This window comes from Mustelus asterias, chromosome X, assembly GCF_964213995.1.
Source record: "Mustelus asterias chromosome X, sMusAst1.hap1.1, whole genome shotgun sequence".
Lineage (NCBI taxonomy): Eukaryota > Metazoa > Chordata > Chondrichthyes > Carcharhiniformes > Triakidae > Mustelus > Mustelus asterias.
The window spans coordinates 12,668,006-12,689,428 of record NC_135834.1 but is presented as its reverse complement, the minus strand read 5'-3'; the positions used below and the strand labels follow the sequence as shown (position 1 = coordinate 12,689,428).

The window sequence follows — 21,423 nt, the reverse complement described above, 5'->3', positions numbered from 1 at the left end:
TCCAGATTTATTCATTGAATTTAAATTCCACCAGCTGCCATGGTGGGATTGCATCCGTATCCTCAGACCATTAGCCTGGGTCTCTGGATTACTAGTCCATCGACATTACCACTACGTCACCATGTTCCTGACTTTAAAATTCCTCACCTTATTTTCAAATCCCTCCATGGTCTCGCCCTCCCCTATCTCCGTAACCACCTCCAGCTTCACAACCCTGAGATCTCAGGCCTCTGCACATCCCTGATTTTCATCTCTCCACCAATGGCAGCCATGCCTTCTTCCCTAAACCTCTCCACCTTTCTCCTTCCTCCTCTTAAGGTGCTCCTTGGAGCCTACCTCCTTGACCAAGGCGTTTATTCACCTGTCCTAACATCTCCTTACGTGGTTCAGTATCAAATTATGTTTGATGATCATTCCTGTAAAGCACCTTGGGGCATTTTACTACCTTCGAAGCACTCTACAAATATAAATGGTTGTTGCAGTGGGTCAGAAGGAGGATGAGGAGTTGTTGTTCACTATCTGCAATACATTCTGGTTGCTCACGTCTAGTAACCCGTTGGCTTGGGTTAATCCTATATTTCTGCACTGTAAACTGAAATGAACAACCACCTCAGAGGAGCAAAACTGTGAATGGGATAAATGGATGATGGAGGAGCTGGTACTCGTACTTTCCCAATGCACCACTTTTATCTAATAGGTGTATGCTGCTATGCGGACAGCAAGACATTGTAAATTCACTGATGAATGCAAGCTCTTGTTCACTGATGGGATCTGTTTGTGTTTTTGCAGTGTGTGCTGGCACAGAAAACAAGCTGAGTTCACTATTTGGCCAGGAGCAGCAGTACCAGCAACTTCAGAAGATGTACATGAACTGCGAGATTGTGATGGGCAACTTGGAGATCACCAACATCAATGCCAACCGAAACCTCACCTTCCTAAGGGTAGGGACAATCGGCTTCCCACTGTAAAAGGAGATTCACACAAGCATTTTACATTTTTACTTGCGCCATGTTCTGTTCACCCATCATCCTTGTGCTCGCCAACCTACACTGTCTCTGTCAGACAACACCTCAACTTTAAAATTCTCATCCTTGTTTTCAAATCCCTCCATGGCTTCGTCTTTCCCTATCTCTAATCTCCTCCAGCTCTAAAACCCTCCAAGATAACTGCATTTCACTAATTCTGACCTCTTGAGCATCCCTGATTTTAATCGCTCCACCACTGGTGGCCGCATCTTCAGCTGCCTATCACAGAATTACAGAATTGTTACAGTGCAGAAGGAGGCCATTTGGCCCATTGTGTCTGCATCGGCTCTCCAAACGAGTATTGTGGCTTTGTGGCATTTTCCTGCCTTTTCCCCGTACCCCAGCCAATAATCATCTGATGTCCTCTTGAATGCCTCGATGAACCTGCCTCCACCACACTTCTAAGCAGTGCATGGCAGACCCAAACCACTCGCTGTGTGGAAAAGTTTTTTCTTGTATCATATTTGCTTCTTTTGCAAATCACTTTAAATTTGTGCCCCCTCGTTCTTGATCCTTTTACAAGCAAGAACAGTTTCTCTTTTTCAACTCTGTCCAGCCCCCTCATGATTTTGAACATCTTGATAAAATCTCCACTTGGCCACCTTCTCTCCAAGGAGAACATTCACACCTCTACAATCTATCCTCATAGCTGAAGTTTCTTATCCCTGGAACCATTCTTGTAAACCACCTCCTACACTGTCTCCAATTCACATCCTTCCTATAGTGTGGCATCCAGAACTGTACACAATATTCCAGCTGAGGTCTAACGTCTTGTACAAGTCTAAGGTCTTGTATCATAGAAATCATAGAAACCCTACATTACAGAAAGAGGCCATTCGGCCCATTGAGTCTGCACCGACCACAATCCCACCCAGGCCCTACCCCCATATCCCTACATATTTTACCCACTAATCCCTCTAATCTACGCATCCCAGGACATTAAGGGGCAATTTTAGCATGGCCAATCAACCTAACCCGCACATCTTTGGACTGTGGGAGGAAACCGGAGCACCCGGAGGAAACCCACGCAGACACGAGGAGAATGTGCAAACTCCACACAGACAGTGACCCAAGCCGGGAATCGAACCCAGGTCCCTGGAGTTGTGAAGCAGCAGTGCTAACCACTGTGCTACTGTGCCGCCCTATGAGTATGAGTTCAGCATCACCTCTTTACTCTATGCCCCTATTAATAAAACCCAAGATGCTGTTTACTACTCTCTCTACCTGTCCTGCCACCTTCAATGATCTATGCATATATACATCCAAGTCCTGCACCCCCTTAAGAATTTTACCCCTTATTTTATATTGTCTCTCCATGTTATTCCTGCCAAAATGCATCATCTCACACTTCTCCGCATTGAATTTCATCTGCCACCTATCTGCCCACTCCACCAACTTATCTGTGTCCTTTTGAGGTTCTACACTGTCCTCTTCACAGTTTACAATACTTCCACGTTTTGTGTCATCTGCAGACTGTGAAATTGTCCCCTGCGCACCAAGATCTAGATCATTAATGTATATCAGGAAAGGCAAGGCTCCCAATACCGACCCCAGGGTAACTCCTCTACAAACCTAGGCCCAAGGCTTTGGAATTCCCTCTTTAAACCACTCTGCCTCACTTTCCTTCTTTATGATACTCCTTAAAACCTATCTTTCAGACTAAACTTTAGGTCATTTGCCCTAATACCTCCTTGTGTGTCTGGTATCAAAGTTTTATAGATGATGCTTTTGTGAAGCCCAAGATGTTTTTCTGTGTTCAAGGCACTATATAAATCCAAGTTGTTCACAATCTAAACAAATAGACATCTCTATTCAACCTCTGCAAATATTAATGGTCTCAATGAATTTTGGTTTATATTCACAAATGTTCACATTCTCAGACAATCATGAATGTGTGTTTGCAGTTGTTATTTTTTTAATTCACAATTCAGTCTCTTTCACCAACACAATGTTGTGTATTTTCAGGATCAATGGTTATGATTAAGCTTCATTATTTGTGTCAAGATCTGTTGCATGTTGCTCACCTACCTTTTTGAATTCCCACTCATGTCGAGTGCTCTCTGCTAAATGGCTTCTATCCTGAAAAGCAAAGTGGAAAGTTGTGGTAAATGCTGTGAATGGGGAGATTCTAATCTACGTTTGCCAGCAAGTTATATCAACATGAACTGTCACTGGAGTAACCCAGGCCTGAGAAGGCTTTTGTTTAATCTAACACAAATTCTGGGAGTAAACTGACCAAGACTTATGGTCTTACAGCTGTGGAGGCAGAGCCTTTGTGTATATTTAAGGCCGTGATAGATTTTTGATCAGGAAAGGAATCGAGGGTCACGGGGAAAGGGCAGGAAAGTGAACACGAGGAATGTTAGATCAGCCATGACCCTATTGAATGGCAGAGCAGGTTCAAGGGGCCGAATGGCCTACTCCTGTTCCTATTTCTTATAGTCTTAAGACGTGTTGAGTTTGAAACCCTATCTCAGCATCATTGCCTTGAGGAGTGGTGGGGGAAAAAAGGAGGTTGCCCACAACCTAAAAAATCTGTAACGCCTGTCCTCTTTGTAGTCCCTCCATATTTAATGCCCTACACTGAACAGTAGCCACAGTCAAACTTTTCTAGCCAATTAACATTTCTAAGGATATCACAGAGGCTGCTACTTTGCCCATTTAGAATCATAGAATCCCTGCAGTGCAGATGGCATCAGAGGTGACCTCAGAAGGAGGCCATTCGGCCCTTCGAGTCTGCACCGACCACAATCCCACCCAGGCCCTATTCCCATAACCCCACACATTTACCCTTCTAATCCTCCTGACACTAAGATCAAATTAGCATGGCCAATCAACCTAACCCGCACATCTTTGGACTGTGGGAGGAAACCGGAGTATCCGGAGAGAACCCACACAGATGCAGGGAGAAAGTACAAACTCCACACGGACAGTGACCGAGGCCGGAATTGAACCTGGGTGCCTAACCACCGTGCCACCCTTTCTACCAGTTCCGTGTAGACTGGACGACTCACAATGTCACTTTTCCTTAAGATTGGTAAGAAACTGAAGGAAACCTGAATTCAAATGTCTGTCAAGACTGCACTCCAGTAATCTGCTGGCACTGCTCCTGTTTTGCAGACGTAAAGTGGACACCTGAACAACTAATGTGTGTGTACATTCAACAATGGAAGTGCCCCTCTTGTCATATCGGATCAGGCTGCTCAGAAGGCATCCAGGCGTGAGCCAGAACCATATAACATGGTTGTCCAAATATTTAAATAGTAACACTTGTTGTAGGACCCCTTTGTGAAATTGATTTGTCCAGTTCCTGATTCACAACATGATAAACCTGTCCATTAACTCATGGTACTAACAGGTATCAGGACGCTGTGGTTTATGCTCAGATGCACTTTTGGCCTATTTTCTCACTTCCATAACTGATTTCTGACTTCTAGCAAGAGTTTCTTTTTGCTGCTGTTGCTGCTGGACAGCTTTTGGACGGCCTACTCTGTGCTGCCATCGAGTCTGTCCTGAGCTGTTCGCAGAGCCTCCAACAGGGTGGGCAGCCAGTGTCATGACCATGGAGCTGCCCACTAGCTCAGGGTTGGTCAGAACAGTTTCCATGCTCTGCGTGAAGTTCTGATAAAAGTTTCCATACTCTGAGCAACTGTGATCAAACGCACTAGTAGGCTGCCCATGCTGTATACCTAGCATTTCCTGGTGTATGCCCATCTTCAACAGCAAGAGTTTTTGAAGATGGCATCAGAGGTGACCTCAGATTCAGAGCAGATCTAGTATGTGATCTCGTCCTCCAGCAAGCTGCCACCTGTGCCATCCTATCCTCTTGAGCGAACGCTTGCACAGTGATACAAAGTGAATGGTATATAGTGATTCATTGTAAGAGGTCTCACAACACCAGGTTAAAGTCCAACAGGTTTATTTGGTAGTACGAGCTTTCGGAGCGCTGTTCCCTCCTTGGGTGAGTGGCGAGTTGGGTTCACAAACAGGGCATATATAGACACAGACTCAATTGCAAGATAATGGTTGGAATGCAAGTCCTTACAGATAATCAAGTCTTCACAGGTGCAGACAATGTGAGTGGAGAGAGGGTTAAGCACAGGTTTAAAGAGGTGTGAATTGTCCCAAGCCAGGACAGTTAGTGAGATTTTGCAAGCCCAGGCGAGTCTTGGGGGTTACAGGTAATGTGACATGAACCCAAGATCCCAGTTGAGGCTGTCCTCGTGTGTGGAACTTGGCTATCAGTTTCTGCCCAGCGATTCTGCGTTGTCGTGTGTCTTGAAGGCTGCCTTGGAGAACGCTTACCGGAAGATCAGAGGCTGAATGCCTTTGACTGCTGAAGTGTTCCCCGAAAGGAAAGGAACACTCCTGCCTGGTGATTGTCGAGCGGTGTCCATTCATCCGTTGTCATAGCGTAGCACACCAACAACAGGAAACTTGACAAACTCAGCATCACTACCAGCAGCAACCAAGCCTCCCCTGGTACCACAGTAGAAAACAGTACCACTGCAGGGAAGTCCATTGTCAACTTGGCGGACTACACCCTTCAACCAGACGAAATCGAAGTTCTCAGCCGAGGGCTCAATTTCTGCCCCACCACCAAAATGGACCCCATCAGTTTCGCGGCGGACTCAGAGGAATTCATCAGGCAAATGAGGCTGCGGGAGTTCTTCCCCAAGAGGCCAACAGCGGACCCAATGAGACAACCAATGAACCGGAACAGCCGACAGAGAGATCCGTGGTGCAACAACCGAAGAGGAAAGGGTTGAATTGGACCCCTCTGGAAGGTCGCTGCCCTAGAGTCGACATGTATGCCCAAGCCGTCCGGAGATGTGACAATGCCAGATTCATCAACCGCACTCACAAACAGCCCTGAACATCACCCAAGCGCAACGCAATGCCATCCGCACGCTCAAGACCAACCGCAACATTGTCATCAAACCAGCAGACAAAGGAGGGGTCACCGTCATAAAGAACAGAATGGATTACTGCAAAGAAGTGTACCGGACAACTGAACCAGGAACACTACAGACAGTTACCTGCAGATCTGACCAAAGAACACACCCGCCAACTCAACAGACTGATTAAGACCTTTGATCCAGACCTTCACATCACCCTCCGTGCTCTCATCCCATGTACTCCCCGCGTTGGCAATCTCTACTGCCTCCTGAAGATACACAAGGCCAACACAGCCGGCCGTTCCATTGTATCAGGCAATGGGACCCTATGTGAGAATCTCTCTGGCTACATCGAGGGCATCCTGAAACCCATCGTACAAGGAATCCCCCAGCTTCTGTCGCGACACTACGGACTTCCTACAGAAACTCAACACACATGGAGCAGTTGAACCAGGAGCACTCCTCATCACAATGGATGTCTCAGTACTCTACACCAGCATCCCCCACGACAACGGCATTGCTGCAACGGCCTCAGTACTCAACACCAACAACTGCCAATCTCCAGATGCAATTCTACAACTCATCCGTTTCATCCTGGACCACAACATCTTCACCTTCAACAACCAGTTCTTCATCCAGACACACAGAATAGCCATGGGGACAAAATTCGCACCTCAATATGCCAACATCTTCATGCACAGGTTCGAACAAGACCTCTTCACTGCACAGGACCTTCAACCGATGCTATACACTAGATACATCGATGACATTTTCTTCCTTTGGACTCATGGCGAACAATCACTGAAACAACTATATGATGACATCAACAAGTTCCATCCCACCATCAGACTCACCATGGACTACTCTCTGGAATCGGTTGCATTCTTGGACACACACATCTTCATCAAGGACGGTCACCTCAGCACTTCACTGTACCGCAAGCCCACGGATAACCTCACGATGCTCCACTTCTCCAGCTTCCACCCTAAACACATTAAAGAAGCCATCCTCTACGGACAAACCCTCTGTATACACAGGATCTGCTCAGATGAGGAGGATCGCAACAGATGCCTACAGACGCTGAAAGACGCCCTCGTAAGAACTGGATATGGCGCTCGACTCATTGATCAACAGTTCCAATGCGCCACAGCGAAAAACCGCACCGACCTCCTCAGAAGACAAACACGGGACACAGTGGACAGAGTACCCTTCGTTGTCCAGTACTTCCCCGGAGCGGAGAAGCTACGGCATCTTCTCCGGAGCCTTCAACATGTCATTGATGAAGACGAACATCTTGCCAAGGCCATCCCCACACCCCCCACTTCTTGCCTTCAAACAAATGCACAACCTCAAACAGACCATTGTTCACAGCAAACTACCCAGCCTTCAGGAGAACAGCGACCAAGACACCACACAACCCTGCCACAGCAACCTCTGCAAGACGTGCCGGATCATCGACACGGATACCATCATCACACGTGAGAACACCACTCACCAGATACACGGTACATACTCATGTGACTTGGCTAACGTTGTCTATCTGATACGCTGCAGGAAAGGATATCCTGAGGCGTGGTACATCGGCGAGACCATGCAGACACTCTGACAATGGATGAATGAACACCGCTCGACAATCACCAGGCAGGAGTGTTCCCTTCCTGTCGGGGGACACTTCCGCAGTCGAGGGCATTCAGCCTCCGATCTTCGGGTAAGCGTTCTCCAAGGCGGCCTTCAAGACACATGACAACGCAGAATTGCTGAGCAGAAACAGATAGCCAAGTTCCGCACACATGAGTACAGCCTCAACTGGGATCTTGGGTTCATGTCACATTACCTGTAACCTCCACGGCTTGCCTGGGCTTGCAAAATCTTACTAACTGTCCTGGCTTGAGACAATTCACACCTCTTTAACCTGTGCTTAACCCTCTCTCCACTCACATTGGGGGCGCAGTTGACGCCTTCCGCGCCTGTTGGGCACCGCAGGGGTTGGGGTGCATTATCGACCCCAATAATCACATTATAATTTGATGTTTCAAGTTTCCTTTGTACTTTGATTTTGTTCGGGCTGTTCCCCCTCCTTTTGGGGAGCTGCCCCTTTTACTTTGTCCTGATTTAGCTTGAGTTTGTTTATTTGGTTTGACCTTAAAGAGGCCACTCACATTGTCTGTATCTGTAAAGACTTGATTACCTGTTAAGACTTGCATTCCAACCATTATCTTGTAATTGAGTCTGTGTCTATCTATGCCCTGTTTATGAACATAACTCACCACTCGGCTGATGAAGGAGCAGCGTTCCGAAAGCTCGTGTTACCAAATAAACCTGTTGGACTTTAACCTGGTATTGTGAGACTTCTTACTGTGCCCACCCCAGTCCAATGCCGACATCTCCACATCACAGTGATTCATCATATTAGGATTTCTCTATCCTACCTTCTAAAGTCCACATGGTGGCAGTGTTTGAACTGTGACATGAACGAGACAGATCAAGTGACACTGCATCTTCAGAAGAGTTGGGCTTCTGTTCCTGAAGTTGTACCTGGGCAATCACACATTCAGCAGCTGAAAGGAAAGGGTGAAGAGAGAGAGAAGCGGCTGCTGGTTTGTCTTTTGGTGTGTGTGTAGGGTAAGATTGAAGCATGATGTCTTCTCCAGCATTGCCTGACGCCATCATGGCCATGACTCTCCTCCTGCTCATGTAGGCCAGCAGTTTCTTTCATCAGGACTCTGCCTCCTCCAGTCATAGCATTCTGTCAAGTTGTGGATGGGAAAGCAGTGTGTTAGTGGCATCCTTGTGAGGTGTTTATGTGCTTGTCATAATGTGAGGTGTGCATTAAGAGTATTACCATGGCAATTCTGTTGAGGTCATTGAACCTGTTTCAACATTGCAGTTAAGCTCCTGGCATTAATCTCTGTACCAACCACTTTCAATTGGTGACTGAAGTTGCCTGGAGGGTTTTCTCCCACCAGCTTCTCCACCCTGGGGTAAACAGGATCTCCTCCTGACTAGGGGCTAATGCTCCATCAGAGAGAGAGAGAGAGAATGGCCTCTCTGGACCTCTTGCAGCCATTTCCCTCTTTACAAACATTTTCTGCTGTCTGCAGCCAGAATGTATCTCCCCTTCAAGAGGTGATGGCTGCCTTTAAGTGGAGCTGGTGTCCCACGACCACTCTCTCTCGCCCCCACCCTCACTCAATAGCATGAGCTGCCACCCGGTTTGTGATAACAAGCTGCAAGCAACCAGGTCATCATGGTTCCTGCAATTGTGCTCGCACCACTGAATTTCTAGGCCAAGGTGTTTACTTCACTCCTCTCGATCTTTTTTTTAAATCTTAACTGATGAGGCGTCTCTGTTTCTTGGCAGCAGTACACCGATTTCTATCCAGGCTTGACTGGATGTTTTTTTTTCTGTCTACTGACTGACTATAAATAGGTTCTTTCTGAGGATTTTGTGGCTCTTGCACCTTCTACGAGAAGCTAAACCATTTTGGCAAATAAACACACAGGGCACAGACATTCTTTATTAGATTGAGTCAAATTGAGAGGAGCGTTTCTCATTACACAGTGTGCCTGCTTTTCAGTCAGTCGTGTGACTGATTTTGTGCTTAATCATGGAACACGTTCTGATGTCTTCGCTCCTGGGACAGTGACTCATGCTGCTTTACTGTTCTATGGGTCCAGAAACACTGGCAATTTTCACAAATGGTCGTTAATGGCAGACTGGGGGAAGGGGCTGGGTGAATTGCCAAGGTCCGTTGATTCATCTTTGTTGCATCCATTAATGAACCAGACATAGACAAGTTTTTTGAGCACTCAAGGAACCAAGGGCTAGTGTGGGAAGGCAGCACTAAGGTGTGAGATTAGCCAATATCATATTGAATAGTGGAGCAGGCTTGAGGGGCTGAATGGTCATCTCTTATGTTCTCAACCCAGTTGTGAGATGACTCCTTTTGCAGATGATGCTAAAATGTGGGTGCTATGGGGAGAGAGGGTTTTGTTAGGTTTTGCAGAGTGATTCAGAAAGCGGCGGCGTGGTGGCATAGTGGTTAGCACTGTTGCCTCACAGCGCCAGGGATCAGGGTTCGATTCCCACCTCGAGTCACTGTCTGTGTGGAGTCTGCATGTTCTCCCCGTGTCTGTGTGGGCTTCCTCAGGATGCTCCGGTTTCCTCCCACAGTCTGAAAGACGTGCTGGTTAGGTGGATTGGCCATGCTAAATTGTCCCTTAGTGTCCAATATGTGTATGGTAGAGGGATTAGCTGGGTAAATACATGGGACTATGGGAATAGAGCCTGGGTTGATTGCTCTGTTGGAGGGTTGGACCGGACCCTTTGGGCCGAATGGCCTCCCTTCTGGGAGGGATTCTATGATTCTCGATCTGTTATCAATCACGATCATAATGAATGGTCTCCTCCTGCTCCTATTTTCTACGTTTCTATGTTTGTTACTAAGTGTAAACCTGTTGGACTTTAACCTGGTGCTGTTAAAACTCTTTCTGTGTTACTCAGTGGACAGGCGATTGGCTTTTCATATTGTAGGAAAGGTTTAACACCATAATCAAGCAATGAAGGAAACAATGAGAACAGGGTGACTTTGGAAACATCAAGAACAGCAGATTACAATTCCACAGAGGGTACACTGAGAGCTTCTCATGCTTTGGGAAGGGATTTGAAAACTGTGTGCACTTCTAAAGAGACATGCCTGCATTGGAGAGGGTAAAATAAGTGAACAATAATTGGAGAACTTCAGATCTACACTCTTTAAAGAAATAAGTTATAAGGTGGTATTCCACCAAGTTACATAATGTGTTAAATGACGATATTATGGTGAACCCAGAATGTTGAGTGGATAGAAATTTAATTGAGTGTAAAATATATTATAGGGAAAGAAATGTCTTTCCTGAAACAGTGAATAACGCTTGGAATGGTCTATCTGCCAAGGGAGGGGATGTTCAAAAAAGAGTTGGAAGTTAGATTGGATGAGTTAGACGGATAAACACAGTGGGTTGAACGGCCTTTTCTTATTCTTTACTTGCTGGGTTAGTAGAACCTTAGACGAAGAATACCAACAAGTAATTTTATCATAGAAATCATAGAAACCCTACAGTGCAGAAAGAGGCCATTCGGCCCATCGAGTCTGCACCAACCACAATCCCACCCAAGCCCTACCCCCACATATTTACCCGCTAATCCCTCTAACCTACGCATCTCAGGACTCTAAGGGGCAATTTTTAACCTGGCCAATCAACCTAGCCCGCACACCTTTGGACTGTGGGAGGAAACCGGAGCACCCGGAGGAAACCCACGCAGACACGAGGAGAATGTGCAAACTCCACACAGACAGTGACCCGAGCCAGGAATCGAACCCGGGACCCTGGAGCTGTGAAGCAGCAGTGCTAACCACTGTGCTACCGTGCCGCCCAGGGGTGGATTACAGGGGTGGATTACAACAGGGTCCAATTGTGCTTTCAACTAACATCCGTACATTTGCATTCCTGATTGCAACCAGGAGCAGGAACTCAAACCATTTTCTGATTTCCCCTCCTCCTGGATGCAGGACATTGAAATGCCTCCACCACGGCCCCAGCTGAAATAAATTAATCCAGTGCCAACAAGGAAGTGAACGTATGGGACTTTCCTGGTTTGTATGGCTCAATCTCTCACTGTGTGCCGTGCACTCACAGACTCTTACTTCAGGGGAGCTTGCTAATGAATGACTTTAATTTCCAAATCCAGTTCAAATGTGACTGATTTGAGTTCCACTGATTGGCCAGTGGGTTAAAAAAAAACCCCCACATAGCATTGTACTAAATTGTAGTGTGCAGGACATAAGCTTGTCTGTTCTACATCAGTTGCTGCAGTAGTAAAGAGGCACTGCCATTCGGCTCACTGCCTCCAGACTGGAGAGAGGATAAAAATTCATGCTCCTAACTATTATGCAGTGACCCAGGTGGAAAGTATATTTGCTTGAGATCATCCTGTGAGAACATGTGATATCTTTCACACTCGAGTCTTTTTTCCTTTATTCTTCCGTGAGATGTGGGCATTGCTGGCAAGGTCAGCATTTGTCACCCATCCCTAATTGCCTTTGAATTGAGTAGTTTGCTCGGCCATTTCAGAGGGCAATTAGAGTCAACCACAATGCTGGAGTCTGGAGTCACATGTGGGCCAGACCAGGTAAGGATGGCAGGTTTCCTTCCCTAAAGGGAATTAGTGAACCAGATGGGTTTTGCCGACAATCCGATGATAGTTGTCATGGTCACCATTACTGAGACGAGCTTTTCATTCCAGATTTATTAATTGAATTTAAACTCCACCAGCTGCCATGGTGGAATTTGAAGCCGTGTCCTCAGACAATTAGCCTGGGCCTCTGGATGACTAGACCATCAACATTACCACTATATCACTGTCTCCCCCTCTTCCACCCCCACCCCCCATCTTGCCCATGTCTCCTGCCGACATCACTATCTTGCCTCACGTGTTTAAGATGGCCACATTGCAGGAACACTTGGTGCCCAGGGTGATCTGCTGCTGTGTTGACCATGTTACGATTGCCCGTCTGTTAAAGTGAATGCTGATGAGTACAGGGATGGAAAGCCCCAGCCAGGCCCTCGAGGAGAGATGAGCAGGAAATTTGGGGGTGGGATAGGGGTGGGGTGTGGAGGGAGATCTGATTACATGGCTTTTTAAAAATGTACTTATTTTGTCCGGGCAAAATTTCCCTATTTTTAAACTTTACATCATGGCAGCTGGGATGAAAGTACTTCAAGGTCAGCCTGTGTGAAGCTGATACGCACAGTATGGAGGTTGTCCATCCAAAACTGGCTTCTCTGCAGCTGTCAATCTTCACTCCAAATTTACAGGGACATTATCTGTATTAATCCAGAATGGGCAGGCAGCTGCTGCTGACTCGTGAGTTTTTCCTGACTCTGCAGATCCTGGGGTCTTTGGCCATTCTTAATGCATTCGCCCAGACATTAAGCGGCAGCATAGCTGTTTGGCTATGGAGATAGGATGACACCTGCTCCATCCTTTCCTCACCCAGCATGCATGGACATGCATTTTCCAGCAGGGGATTACCAGAGAAGGAGCTGTCACTCAATTAGTTATTTTACATCGGGGCTACTGAGGTCATTTATAGCTTCTAACAATTGCCCCTGTTGAGATTGGCTAACTCCACACTGACCTGGGGTTGAACTTGGGACCTTTTGAGATGCATTTACAAAGCCTGTGACAGGAAAGAGAGACTTACAGTTTTCATAACCACTGGACATCTCCAAACTCTTTACAGCCAGTGAAGTACTTTTCCAATGTGGTCACGGTTGTAATGTAGAAAATGTGACAGCCAATTTGCACATAGCAAGATCCCACACACAGCAGTGTGATAGCGACCAGATAATCTGGTGATGTTGGTTAAGGGAGGAATATTGGCCAGGGCAGCAGGGAGAACTCCCCTGTTCTTTGAAATAGTCATGATGTGGAGATGCCGGCGTTGGACTGGGGTAAACTCAGTAAGAGTTTTAACAACACCAGGTTAAAGTCCAACAGGTTTATTTGGTAGTAAATGCCATTAGCTTTCGGAGCGCTGCTCCGAAAGCTAATGGTATTTGCTACCAACTAAACCTGTTGGACTTTAACCTGGTGTTGTTAAAACTCTTACTTTGAAATAGTGCCATGGGATCATTTACATTCATCTGAGCAGGCAGGTGGGCCCTCGGGTTTAACATCCTGTCCAAAAGCCTTTTCTCTCTCTAGAAAGAAAGACTAGCATTTACATTGCACATTGCTTGATCGCGGTTTTTTAGCCAATGAAGACATTCTGAAACGTAGTCACTGTCGTAAATGCAGTGTGGCTCCTACAAATCCAAAATATTTATCAAAGAGGATAGAGCTTCATCTGTATATCCACAGCATTGGCAGTTATTGTCCAGATATAATTTGGGCGTGGAGAGAAATCATTGCAAATAGTTTTGGAAAGTGAGGTGGCCATCTATTTCCTTGATGACTTTACAATTCATGAATTGATCTACCTGTGATTTCTGCAGGCTGTGCTGAATGATCATCATTCAATGTGCTTTATATCCACCCTTTAATGCCTTGATTTTAAAATCAATTAGAAAATCCATTCTACACTGCAAAATGTATTTTTAATGGGCTCTCTTCCTTGTATTTGGAAAAGCTACGCTGTTACATTTTGTCTCACTGCCTGCTCTATCCATTGCAGTGTGAATTTTTTTTAATCGTTCATGGGACATGGACATCGTTGGCTGGTCAGCAATTATTATCCGTCCCAAGTTGCCCTTGAGAAGGTGGTGGTGAGCTGCCTTCTTGAAATGCAACTGAGTGGCTTGCTAGGCCATTTCAGAGGGCAGTTGAGAGTCAACCACATTGATGTGGCTCTCGAGTCACATGTAGGTCAGACCAGATAAGGATGGCAGATTTCCTTCCCTCAAGGACATTAATGAACTGTTACAATGCTGGTTAATTCATTGCTAATACAAAAATACTGCAGATGTTGGCAATCGCAAATAGAAATAGAGAATGTTGGAAAAACTGGGAATACATATCAGGCAATATCTGTAGAGAGCAAAATGGACTGAACATTTCAGGGCAGTGACCTTTTGTCAGAATTCTACTGGATGTCACAGCCCAGGCTGACATTTCAGTGCAGTACTGAAGGAGAGCTGCACTGTTGAAGGTGCTGTCCTTCAGATAACATTTTCAGGTGAATGGAAAAAAGAATGGCCACTATTTCCCCCCTTAACCAACACGACCAAAGTCAGATTTGTTGTATGTAGGTCTTTGCTGTGTGCACATTTGCTTTGATATAAGTGACTATATTTACGAAAGTAATTCATTGGATGTGAAGCACTCGGAAACACCCTGATGGGTGGCACAGTGGTTAGCACTGCTGCCTCACAGCGCCAGGGACCCAGGTTCGATTCCCGACTTGGGTCACTGTCTGTGTGGAGTCTGCACGTTCTCCCCGTGTCCACTTGGGTTTCCTCCAGGTGCTCCAGTTTCCTCCCACAGTCTGAAAGACGTGTTGGTTCGGTGCATTGGCCATGCTAAATTCTCCCTCAGTGTAACCCGAACAGGCGCTGGAGTGTGGCGACTAGGGGATTTTCACAGTAACTTCATTGCAGTGTTAACGTAAGCCTACTTATGACATGAATAAATAAGCTTTAAACTTTAAGACAATGCGATAAGGTGCTATGCAAATGCATTAAGTTTTATAAAGTCTTATTGACAGGGGCTTTATTTTGTTCGGTTTCTACCCTGCCTCTGGAGCAAAATATACTGTGGGAAAAAAGTAGCTTTCCCATTTGAAATGCAGGTATGTTGCGACATTCATTGTGATATGGAGTGCTGAATAACGCACAAATCTTTTATCTCAAACCACAGGTAAGGTGCTGCCTGTCTGGACCTGCCGAGTGTACCTCGGGGCCAGGGGATGACTGGAGTAGAGACAAGAAATGCAGAGATTATTCTGTTGTTTTATGAATCAAACCCATGCTGAAGATGCTCCTTAAACAGGCGAACACTGCTTCAAGCACTGAACGCTCATTTCATTTCCCAACTTTCCACAGGATGCTTTTCATTAAATAATTAAGGCCCTGGGAAGTTGGCAACAGCTACTAAAAGACTCCAAATGCAAACTTTATGTATTCCCTTTCAATCTTGCTCAATCTCCCCCCCCCCCCCCCCCCCCAAGCCGCTGACTCCTTGCTGATTGCTAGGCACCATCTGCTTACTACCTTGTCCAAATGGCCATCTTAATTTGTGAACTATGAGGAATCAGCAAAACTATTCAACTGGCGGGAACCTTGCACCTGAGCCTGTTTGCGCTTTCAACTGACCTCCAGCACGTCCCCAGCACTGGTCACTGGATTGTGATTAGCAGCAAGAATCCTGGTGCATATTTCTCCCTCCCTGGCCCAATGCTTCTGAGGCCATTCTGTAGCATTCCAACTGCTGCCTTGGCTGTGATCCGTTAACGAGCAGAAATGTATTAAAGACACCCATTAGTTATTGGAATTTAGACCCTGTGTAGTCACGTCTAAGGTGACCTGAGCTTTTTAAGACAGATTTTTCAAATGTTGTGACGACAGGCCATACCGGCATCTCCTACACTGGCCAGGAAGGCTTTCTGGGTGAAATTCATGATGTGTCCAGCCCCACCTTCCCATTCCTAAAGGATCAGGCCTTCCTCTGTTCCTTCCTTTTGTGATCGGGGGTTTGCATTGTGGACCTCCTTCAAGTTAAAATGCTCCCATAGAATGCTGAAATGAGTTAGTGGTCAAAGTGGTGCATTTTCTTGTGGCTCAGTGACGTGCGGTCAATTGTCAGAAATGACACTGAAGTGGGTCATGCTAATACCTGAGATTAGGTTGTCCTTTCCCCATGCTGTGCCTGCAGGTACTGTCACCACTGATGGGTCGCGTGTCAGCGTGCAGTTCAATATTTATACTGGGTTACCTACTAGTTAAGGCTGACAGATATGTTGTACTGTAATAAGATACTTGTATTACTGTTGTGGCACAGGTCAGAAAGATTTAAACTCAGGAGACTGGAAGTCCGCATGTTCTTCCCCCAGCTTATGGGAGCTGGGTTCTAATGGAGTCCACACTGAAATGGCGCGTGCCTGAAAGTTTACACTGCAGTAAGAAGTGGCTTTCTGAGGCAATGGTAAAGTAATATGAGTGAGCTTTATTCTTTATCGAATCGCTACCTGTGCTGGCAGCATTTGATGGGGACAGTGTAGAGGGAGCTTTACTCTGTATCTAACCCCATGCTATACCTGTCCTGGGAGTGTTTGATGGGGGACAGTGTAGAGGGAGCTTTACTCTGTATCTAACCCCGTGCTGTACCTGTCCTGGGAGTGTTTGATGGGGGACAGTGTAGAGGGAGCTTTACTCTGTATCTAACCCCGTGCTATACCTGTCCTGGGAGTGTTTGATGGGACAGTGTAGAGGGAGCTTTACTCTGTATCTAACCCCGTGCTATACCTGTCCTGGGAGTGTTTGATGGGACAGTGTAGAGGTCAGCCATTCATGCAGTTGCATTGTACATAAAGTACAAACAAATTCAGAGAAGCTCAAGACATTGAAAATGAAACAAAATGTGTTTTGGCCCTCCAGTTTTTTCTCTTTTTAAGACCCTGAGTGCTTATAGTTGTAAAGGTGCCAGCTGCCCTTGAGTACCTTGTGTGTGAGCTCAACATTCAACAGATCTTTGATACAAATTGAGTGTTAATCACAAATACTAACTCTGAAAATACATCACATCTTGTGTTGGTGAAAGATTGAATCCAATATTTTTGAGACAGTGATACTGAAGAGTGTGCTTTTTTTATTCATTAAAACGATGTAGGCTTCACTGGCTAGGCCCGCATTTATTGTCCATCCACAATTTCCCCCTGAGAAGGTGGTGGTGAGCTGCCTTCTGAACCGCTGCAGTCCTTGTGGCATATGTACATCCACAGTGTTGTTAGGGCGGGAGTTCCAGGATTTTGACCCAGTAACAGTGAAGGAACAGCGATATATTTCCAAGTCAGGATGGTGAGTGGCTTGGAGGGGAACATCCAGGTGGTGGTGTTCCCAGGTATTTACTACCCTTGTCCTTCTAAATGCTGGCAGTCATGGGTTTGGAAGGTGCTGTCTTAGGAGCCTTGATGAGTTCCTGCAGTGCATCTTGTAAATGGTACACATTGCTGTCACTGTTCGTGGGTGTGGAGGAAGTGAATGTTTGTGGATGTGGTGCCAATCAAGCGGCCTACTTTATCCTGGATGGTGTCGAGCTTCTTGAGTGTTGTTGGAGCTGCACCCATCCAGGCAAGTGGGGAGTATTCCATCACACTCCTGACTTGTGTCTCGTAGATGGTGGATAGGCTTTGGGGAGGTGAGTTACTCACCACAGGATTTCCAGCCTCTGACCTGCTCATGTAACATGGCTAGTCCAGTTCAGTTTCTGGTCCATGGTAACGCCCAGGGTATTGCTAGAAGTTGACTTGCCACTGAGCCAATGGGGCACTGAACTTTTCACATTAAATGCAAGATTTCTGTTGGCGCGTGATGGTTGCACCCTGTATACTGATTCATTTTTCTTTTTCTCCTTGCACAGTCGATCCGGGAGGTGACTGGATACTTGCTGGTGGCCCTGAATCAGTTTGAGTATCTTCCTTTAGAAAACCTACGAATTATCCGTGGTACAACGCTGTACGATGACAAATACGCGCTCTCTGTCATTCTCAATTATCGAAAGGATGGAGTTCATGGGCTGAAGCAGCTTGGATTTAAACAGTTAACAGGTAGGATTGTTGAAATGCAGGGTGGATGGAGGTTCAAGAGGAGCTGTCGGGGAGATAAGTGAGTGCATACAGAGAGGGCAAGATATAAATTCCCCTTCCAGCACTTGGCAAAGCCCCCCAACCAAGTACCTTTGATGCCAATGGCATCTTTGCAAATATTGTGAATTTTCTCCTGTTCTCCTGGGGTTGAGTCTCCCAGGAAGCTGTAGCCTACCGATAAGAATATGGACGTGAGCACTGGCGAGTTATTCAAACAAAGGGAACATCATAGTTGAGCCCAATCTTGCCCTCTAATGAAATTTAGATTAATATCCTGCTCCCAACCCTGAAATAGTGAATCCAATTAAGTTGAGGAGAAGCCGTTGCTGTTTCAGATCTGAAGCCTTCTACCTTGCAAATTAGGCAGGTAGAAACATTACTGTCTGTTTTGTACCTAAAATATCTTTGTGCTTCCCTCCAGCTCACTCAATTCTGTTAAATACATGGGTTTGGATGATCCTTGACAGGTGTAATTAAAAGATTTATTTGTTGTGACATTTGCAATGAGTCAGTGAGAAACATGCAGTTTCTGTCAAACCAGATTTTCAGCCGGGGAACAGGACTGACGCCAAACTTCATAAAGAAAGGCAGCAAACAGGACGCGCATGGTGAAAGCTAGCTAGCAGAGAGCCACCCTAAAGCTCCATCAGCCCTACTCGCCCCGCCTCCTCTCATGAAGATATTGCCTCACAATAGAGTTTAAGTTTATTTAGTATCACAAGTAGGCTTACATTAACACTGCAATGTAGTTACTGTGAAAATCTCCTTGAGGTTGCTTGGACAGGTGCCAGGAACCTTTCCAGCACCTGATCCAAGATGCCTTTTCTCAAGATGGAACTTGGAAAGTCTGTGTCAGCGGGCTTTTCAACTGTGGAGGCATCACAGTCGAGTCTGATTCTGTTCTCATCTGATGCCCCCACATGTGCACTTTGCAGTTGAGATGCGCTGAATAGTGAGAGCCCTGGCTGATTGTCCTCTTCCAGCCTAGAGGCTAATTTTAATGCCTCAGTTAGCACCCAGCATATTAAAGGATATCTGCGCTCACAGCACAGACCAGAAATTGAATCTGGAAATGTTCTGGTTGATGTGGCTTTGTGCTACATATCAGGCCATTGAGGGAAGCTCACTGTAAGTCTTGCTGCGGTGTGAAGGCTTTAAATTATCCTGCCGTTATCACCATTAATGTCCTATTTACCAGTGTCCTTCCATGGAAGTGGCTCACTAATCGAGCCAGTTCCTGTAACTCCCCTGGCATCCAGATCACATTGCAGGGCAAATTTCACAACAGTAAGGAGAGTGCAGGTGCATAAATGAGACTTTAAAGCAACTGCAGACAACATCAACTTTCATTTATATAGCGCTTTTAATGTAGTAAAACATCCTGGGCACTCCACAGGAGCATTTTCCCAGCAAAATATGACCCCTGAGCTATATACGATGATATTAGATCAAATGACCAAAAGCATGGTTTTGAAGAGCATCTTAAAGGAGGAGAGAGGTGGAATGGAGGAGAGGTTTAGGGAGGCAATTCCAAAACTTGGGGCCTATGTAGCTAAAGGCACAGCCACCAACGGTGGAACATTTAAATCGAGAATATGCAAGAGGCCGGAATTAGAGGAGCGCAGGTACCTTGGGAAGGTTGCAGGATGGAAGTAAGCTGTTGGTGAGAGATTAGCCCACCTCTGTTCTGAATCAGAATGGTGGGCCTGAAGCAAAGTGCCAATAGCTGGTTAACTTTACTGGCACTTCTGGTCAGAGATACATAGTGAAACTCCTACGACAGCAACTTGCACACTGTCGCCTTCAATGTCACAAGTGTATGGCCATTTACACTGCAGTTGTTGTATAAAGAGGGCTTCAAGTTGTTTTCTTTTACCTTCTCCTTGGAAAGAGCCTTTATATCCAGATTGCTATCTCCAGCCCCCCTGTAGTGTAGACCAGCTCCTGTGCCATTCAACTGGTGGCACATTACAAAGATTTCTACTCAAAAGATTAAGGCAAAAAGTCACATTAATGCAAGGGATGAGTAATCGTACTTAACAATCCGGTTCTTAAAGTGTGTGAGCCAAAGTAGTTATAGACATTGATAAATATTCCCCTCACCCTCCCTGCTTTATAGGGCTGGGCTTCCCTTGGCTTGTAATGCCACCAATTGTTAGCTATCATGCAGCTTCTTTACATGTTGGAATAAATTATATTCTGAACCAGAGAACAGAACAGGAAGAATGAGTTCTACGTAGGATTTTTGGAGATTTGAAATGAATAGTTGGATTCAAAAGATCGATGAGTGAACAGTTGTAGTATATCAAATTGATTTTCTTTTTAGAAAGCATACATGGTTTTTATAAACCTTTAGCTACCTGTATTTTTTTTTAAGGTCGGTGTTTGAGATTTTGCTGCACTGGCACTCACTCTCGATGTTCACACTTTTTCCCTGTATTTGTCCCGAATAAAACTGTGACCATTGGGTTGTATGCTCTCATTCCCATCCTCTCGCATTCTTGGATTTACACTTTTGATGGCGAGTTAATAGTTTTCCTGCTAAACTTTCTCTCCTCGTCTGTTCTTGTCTTGGGTAGAGATTCTGGTCGGAGGTGTTTATTTGGAAAGCAACAATTTCCTGTGTCACACGCAGACCATCAACTGGACTGACATCCTTCACAATCCAAAAGAGAAAATCGACTTCAATGAGACAAAAGATGCCATAAAAGGCTGTAAGTAGATAAACCAGTTGGGGTCACCCAGTTTTTGGAATCTATGCTTTCACAAATTTCACACAGTAAGTTAGTCCTTTTTATTAAAAGCAAAGGCCTTCATGTTCCAAATGTCAAACTCTGTCTCGTAAACTTTCTGACTCCTTGTGCACAAGTTCTCCTCCTATTAAATGTCCCTTCCTTTCCAAAGCTATTGATTCCGGCTGGTATACACTTCCATGTGTATTTTACCCTCCAGTACTTGGCTTAAATGGCCATTCTTCATGTGTGAATCTCGGTGAAAGGCTGTTGTTCAACCATAGGGGCATTACAGAAGAATCTGATCCTATCCTTACATCATGCACTCACAAGCACGGATTTCACCCCCCCCCCCTTAAAATCTAGGGGCAGCGATGTCAATTCAATTTTGTGATGTGATTGCTGATTTGATACATTGCTGATC

The 21,423-nt window shown here is 45.7% G+C and overlaps 1 protein-coding gene across 2 annotated transcripts in view; it reads left to right on the top strand.

Annotated features, from left to right (window-relative positions):
• The window catches only part of LOC144482026 (receptor tyrosine-protein kinase erbB-4-like), a 146,678-nt gene that overhangs the window by 70,279 nt on the left and 54,976 nt on the right, over nt 1–21,423 (top strand). For both annotated transcript variants that reach the window (XM_078201303.1, XM_078201302.1), the window contains exons 2-4: nt 790–941; nt 18,042–18,228; nt 20,847–20,981. In XM_078201303.1, the coding sequence (XP_078057429.1) occupies nt 790–941; nt 18,042–18,228; nt 20,847–20,981 (474 nt within the window). The remainder of the gene's footprint in view (nt 1–789; nt 942–18,041; nt 18,229–20,846; nt 20,982–21,423) is intronic.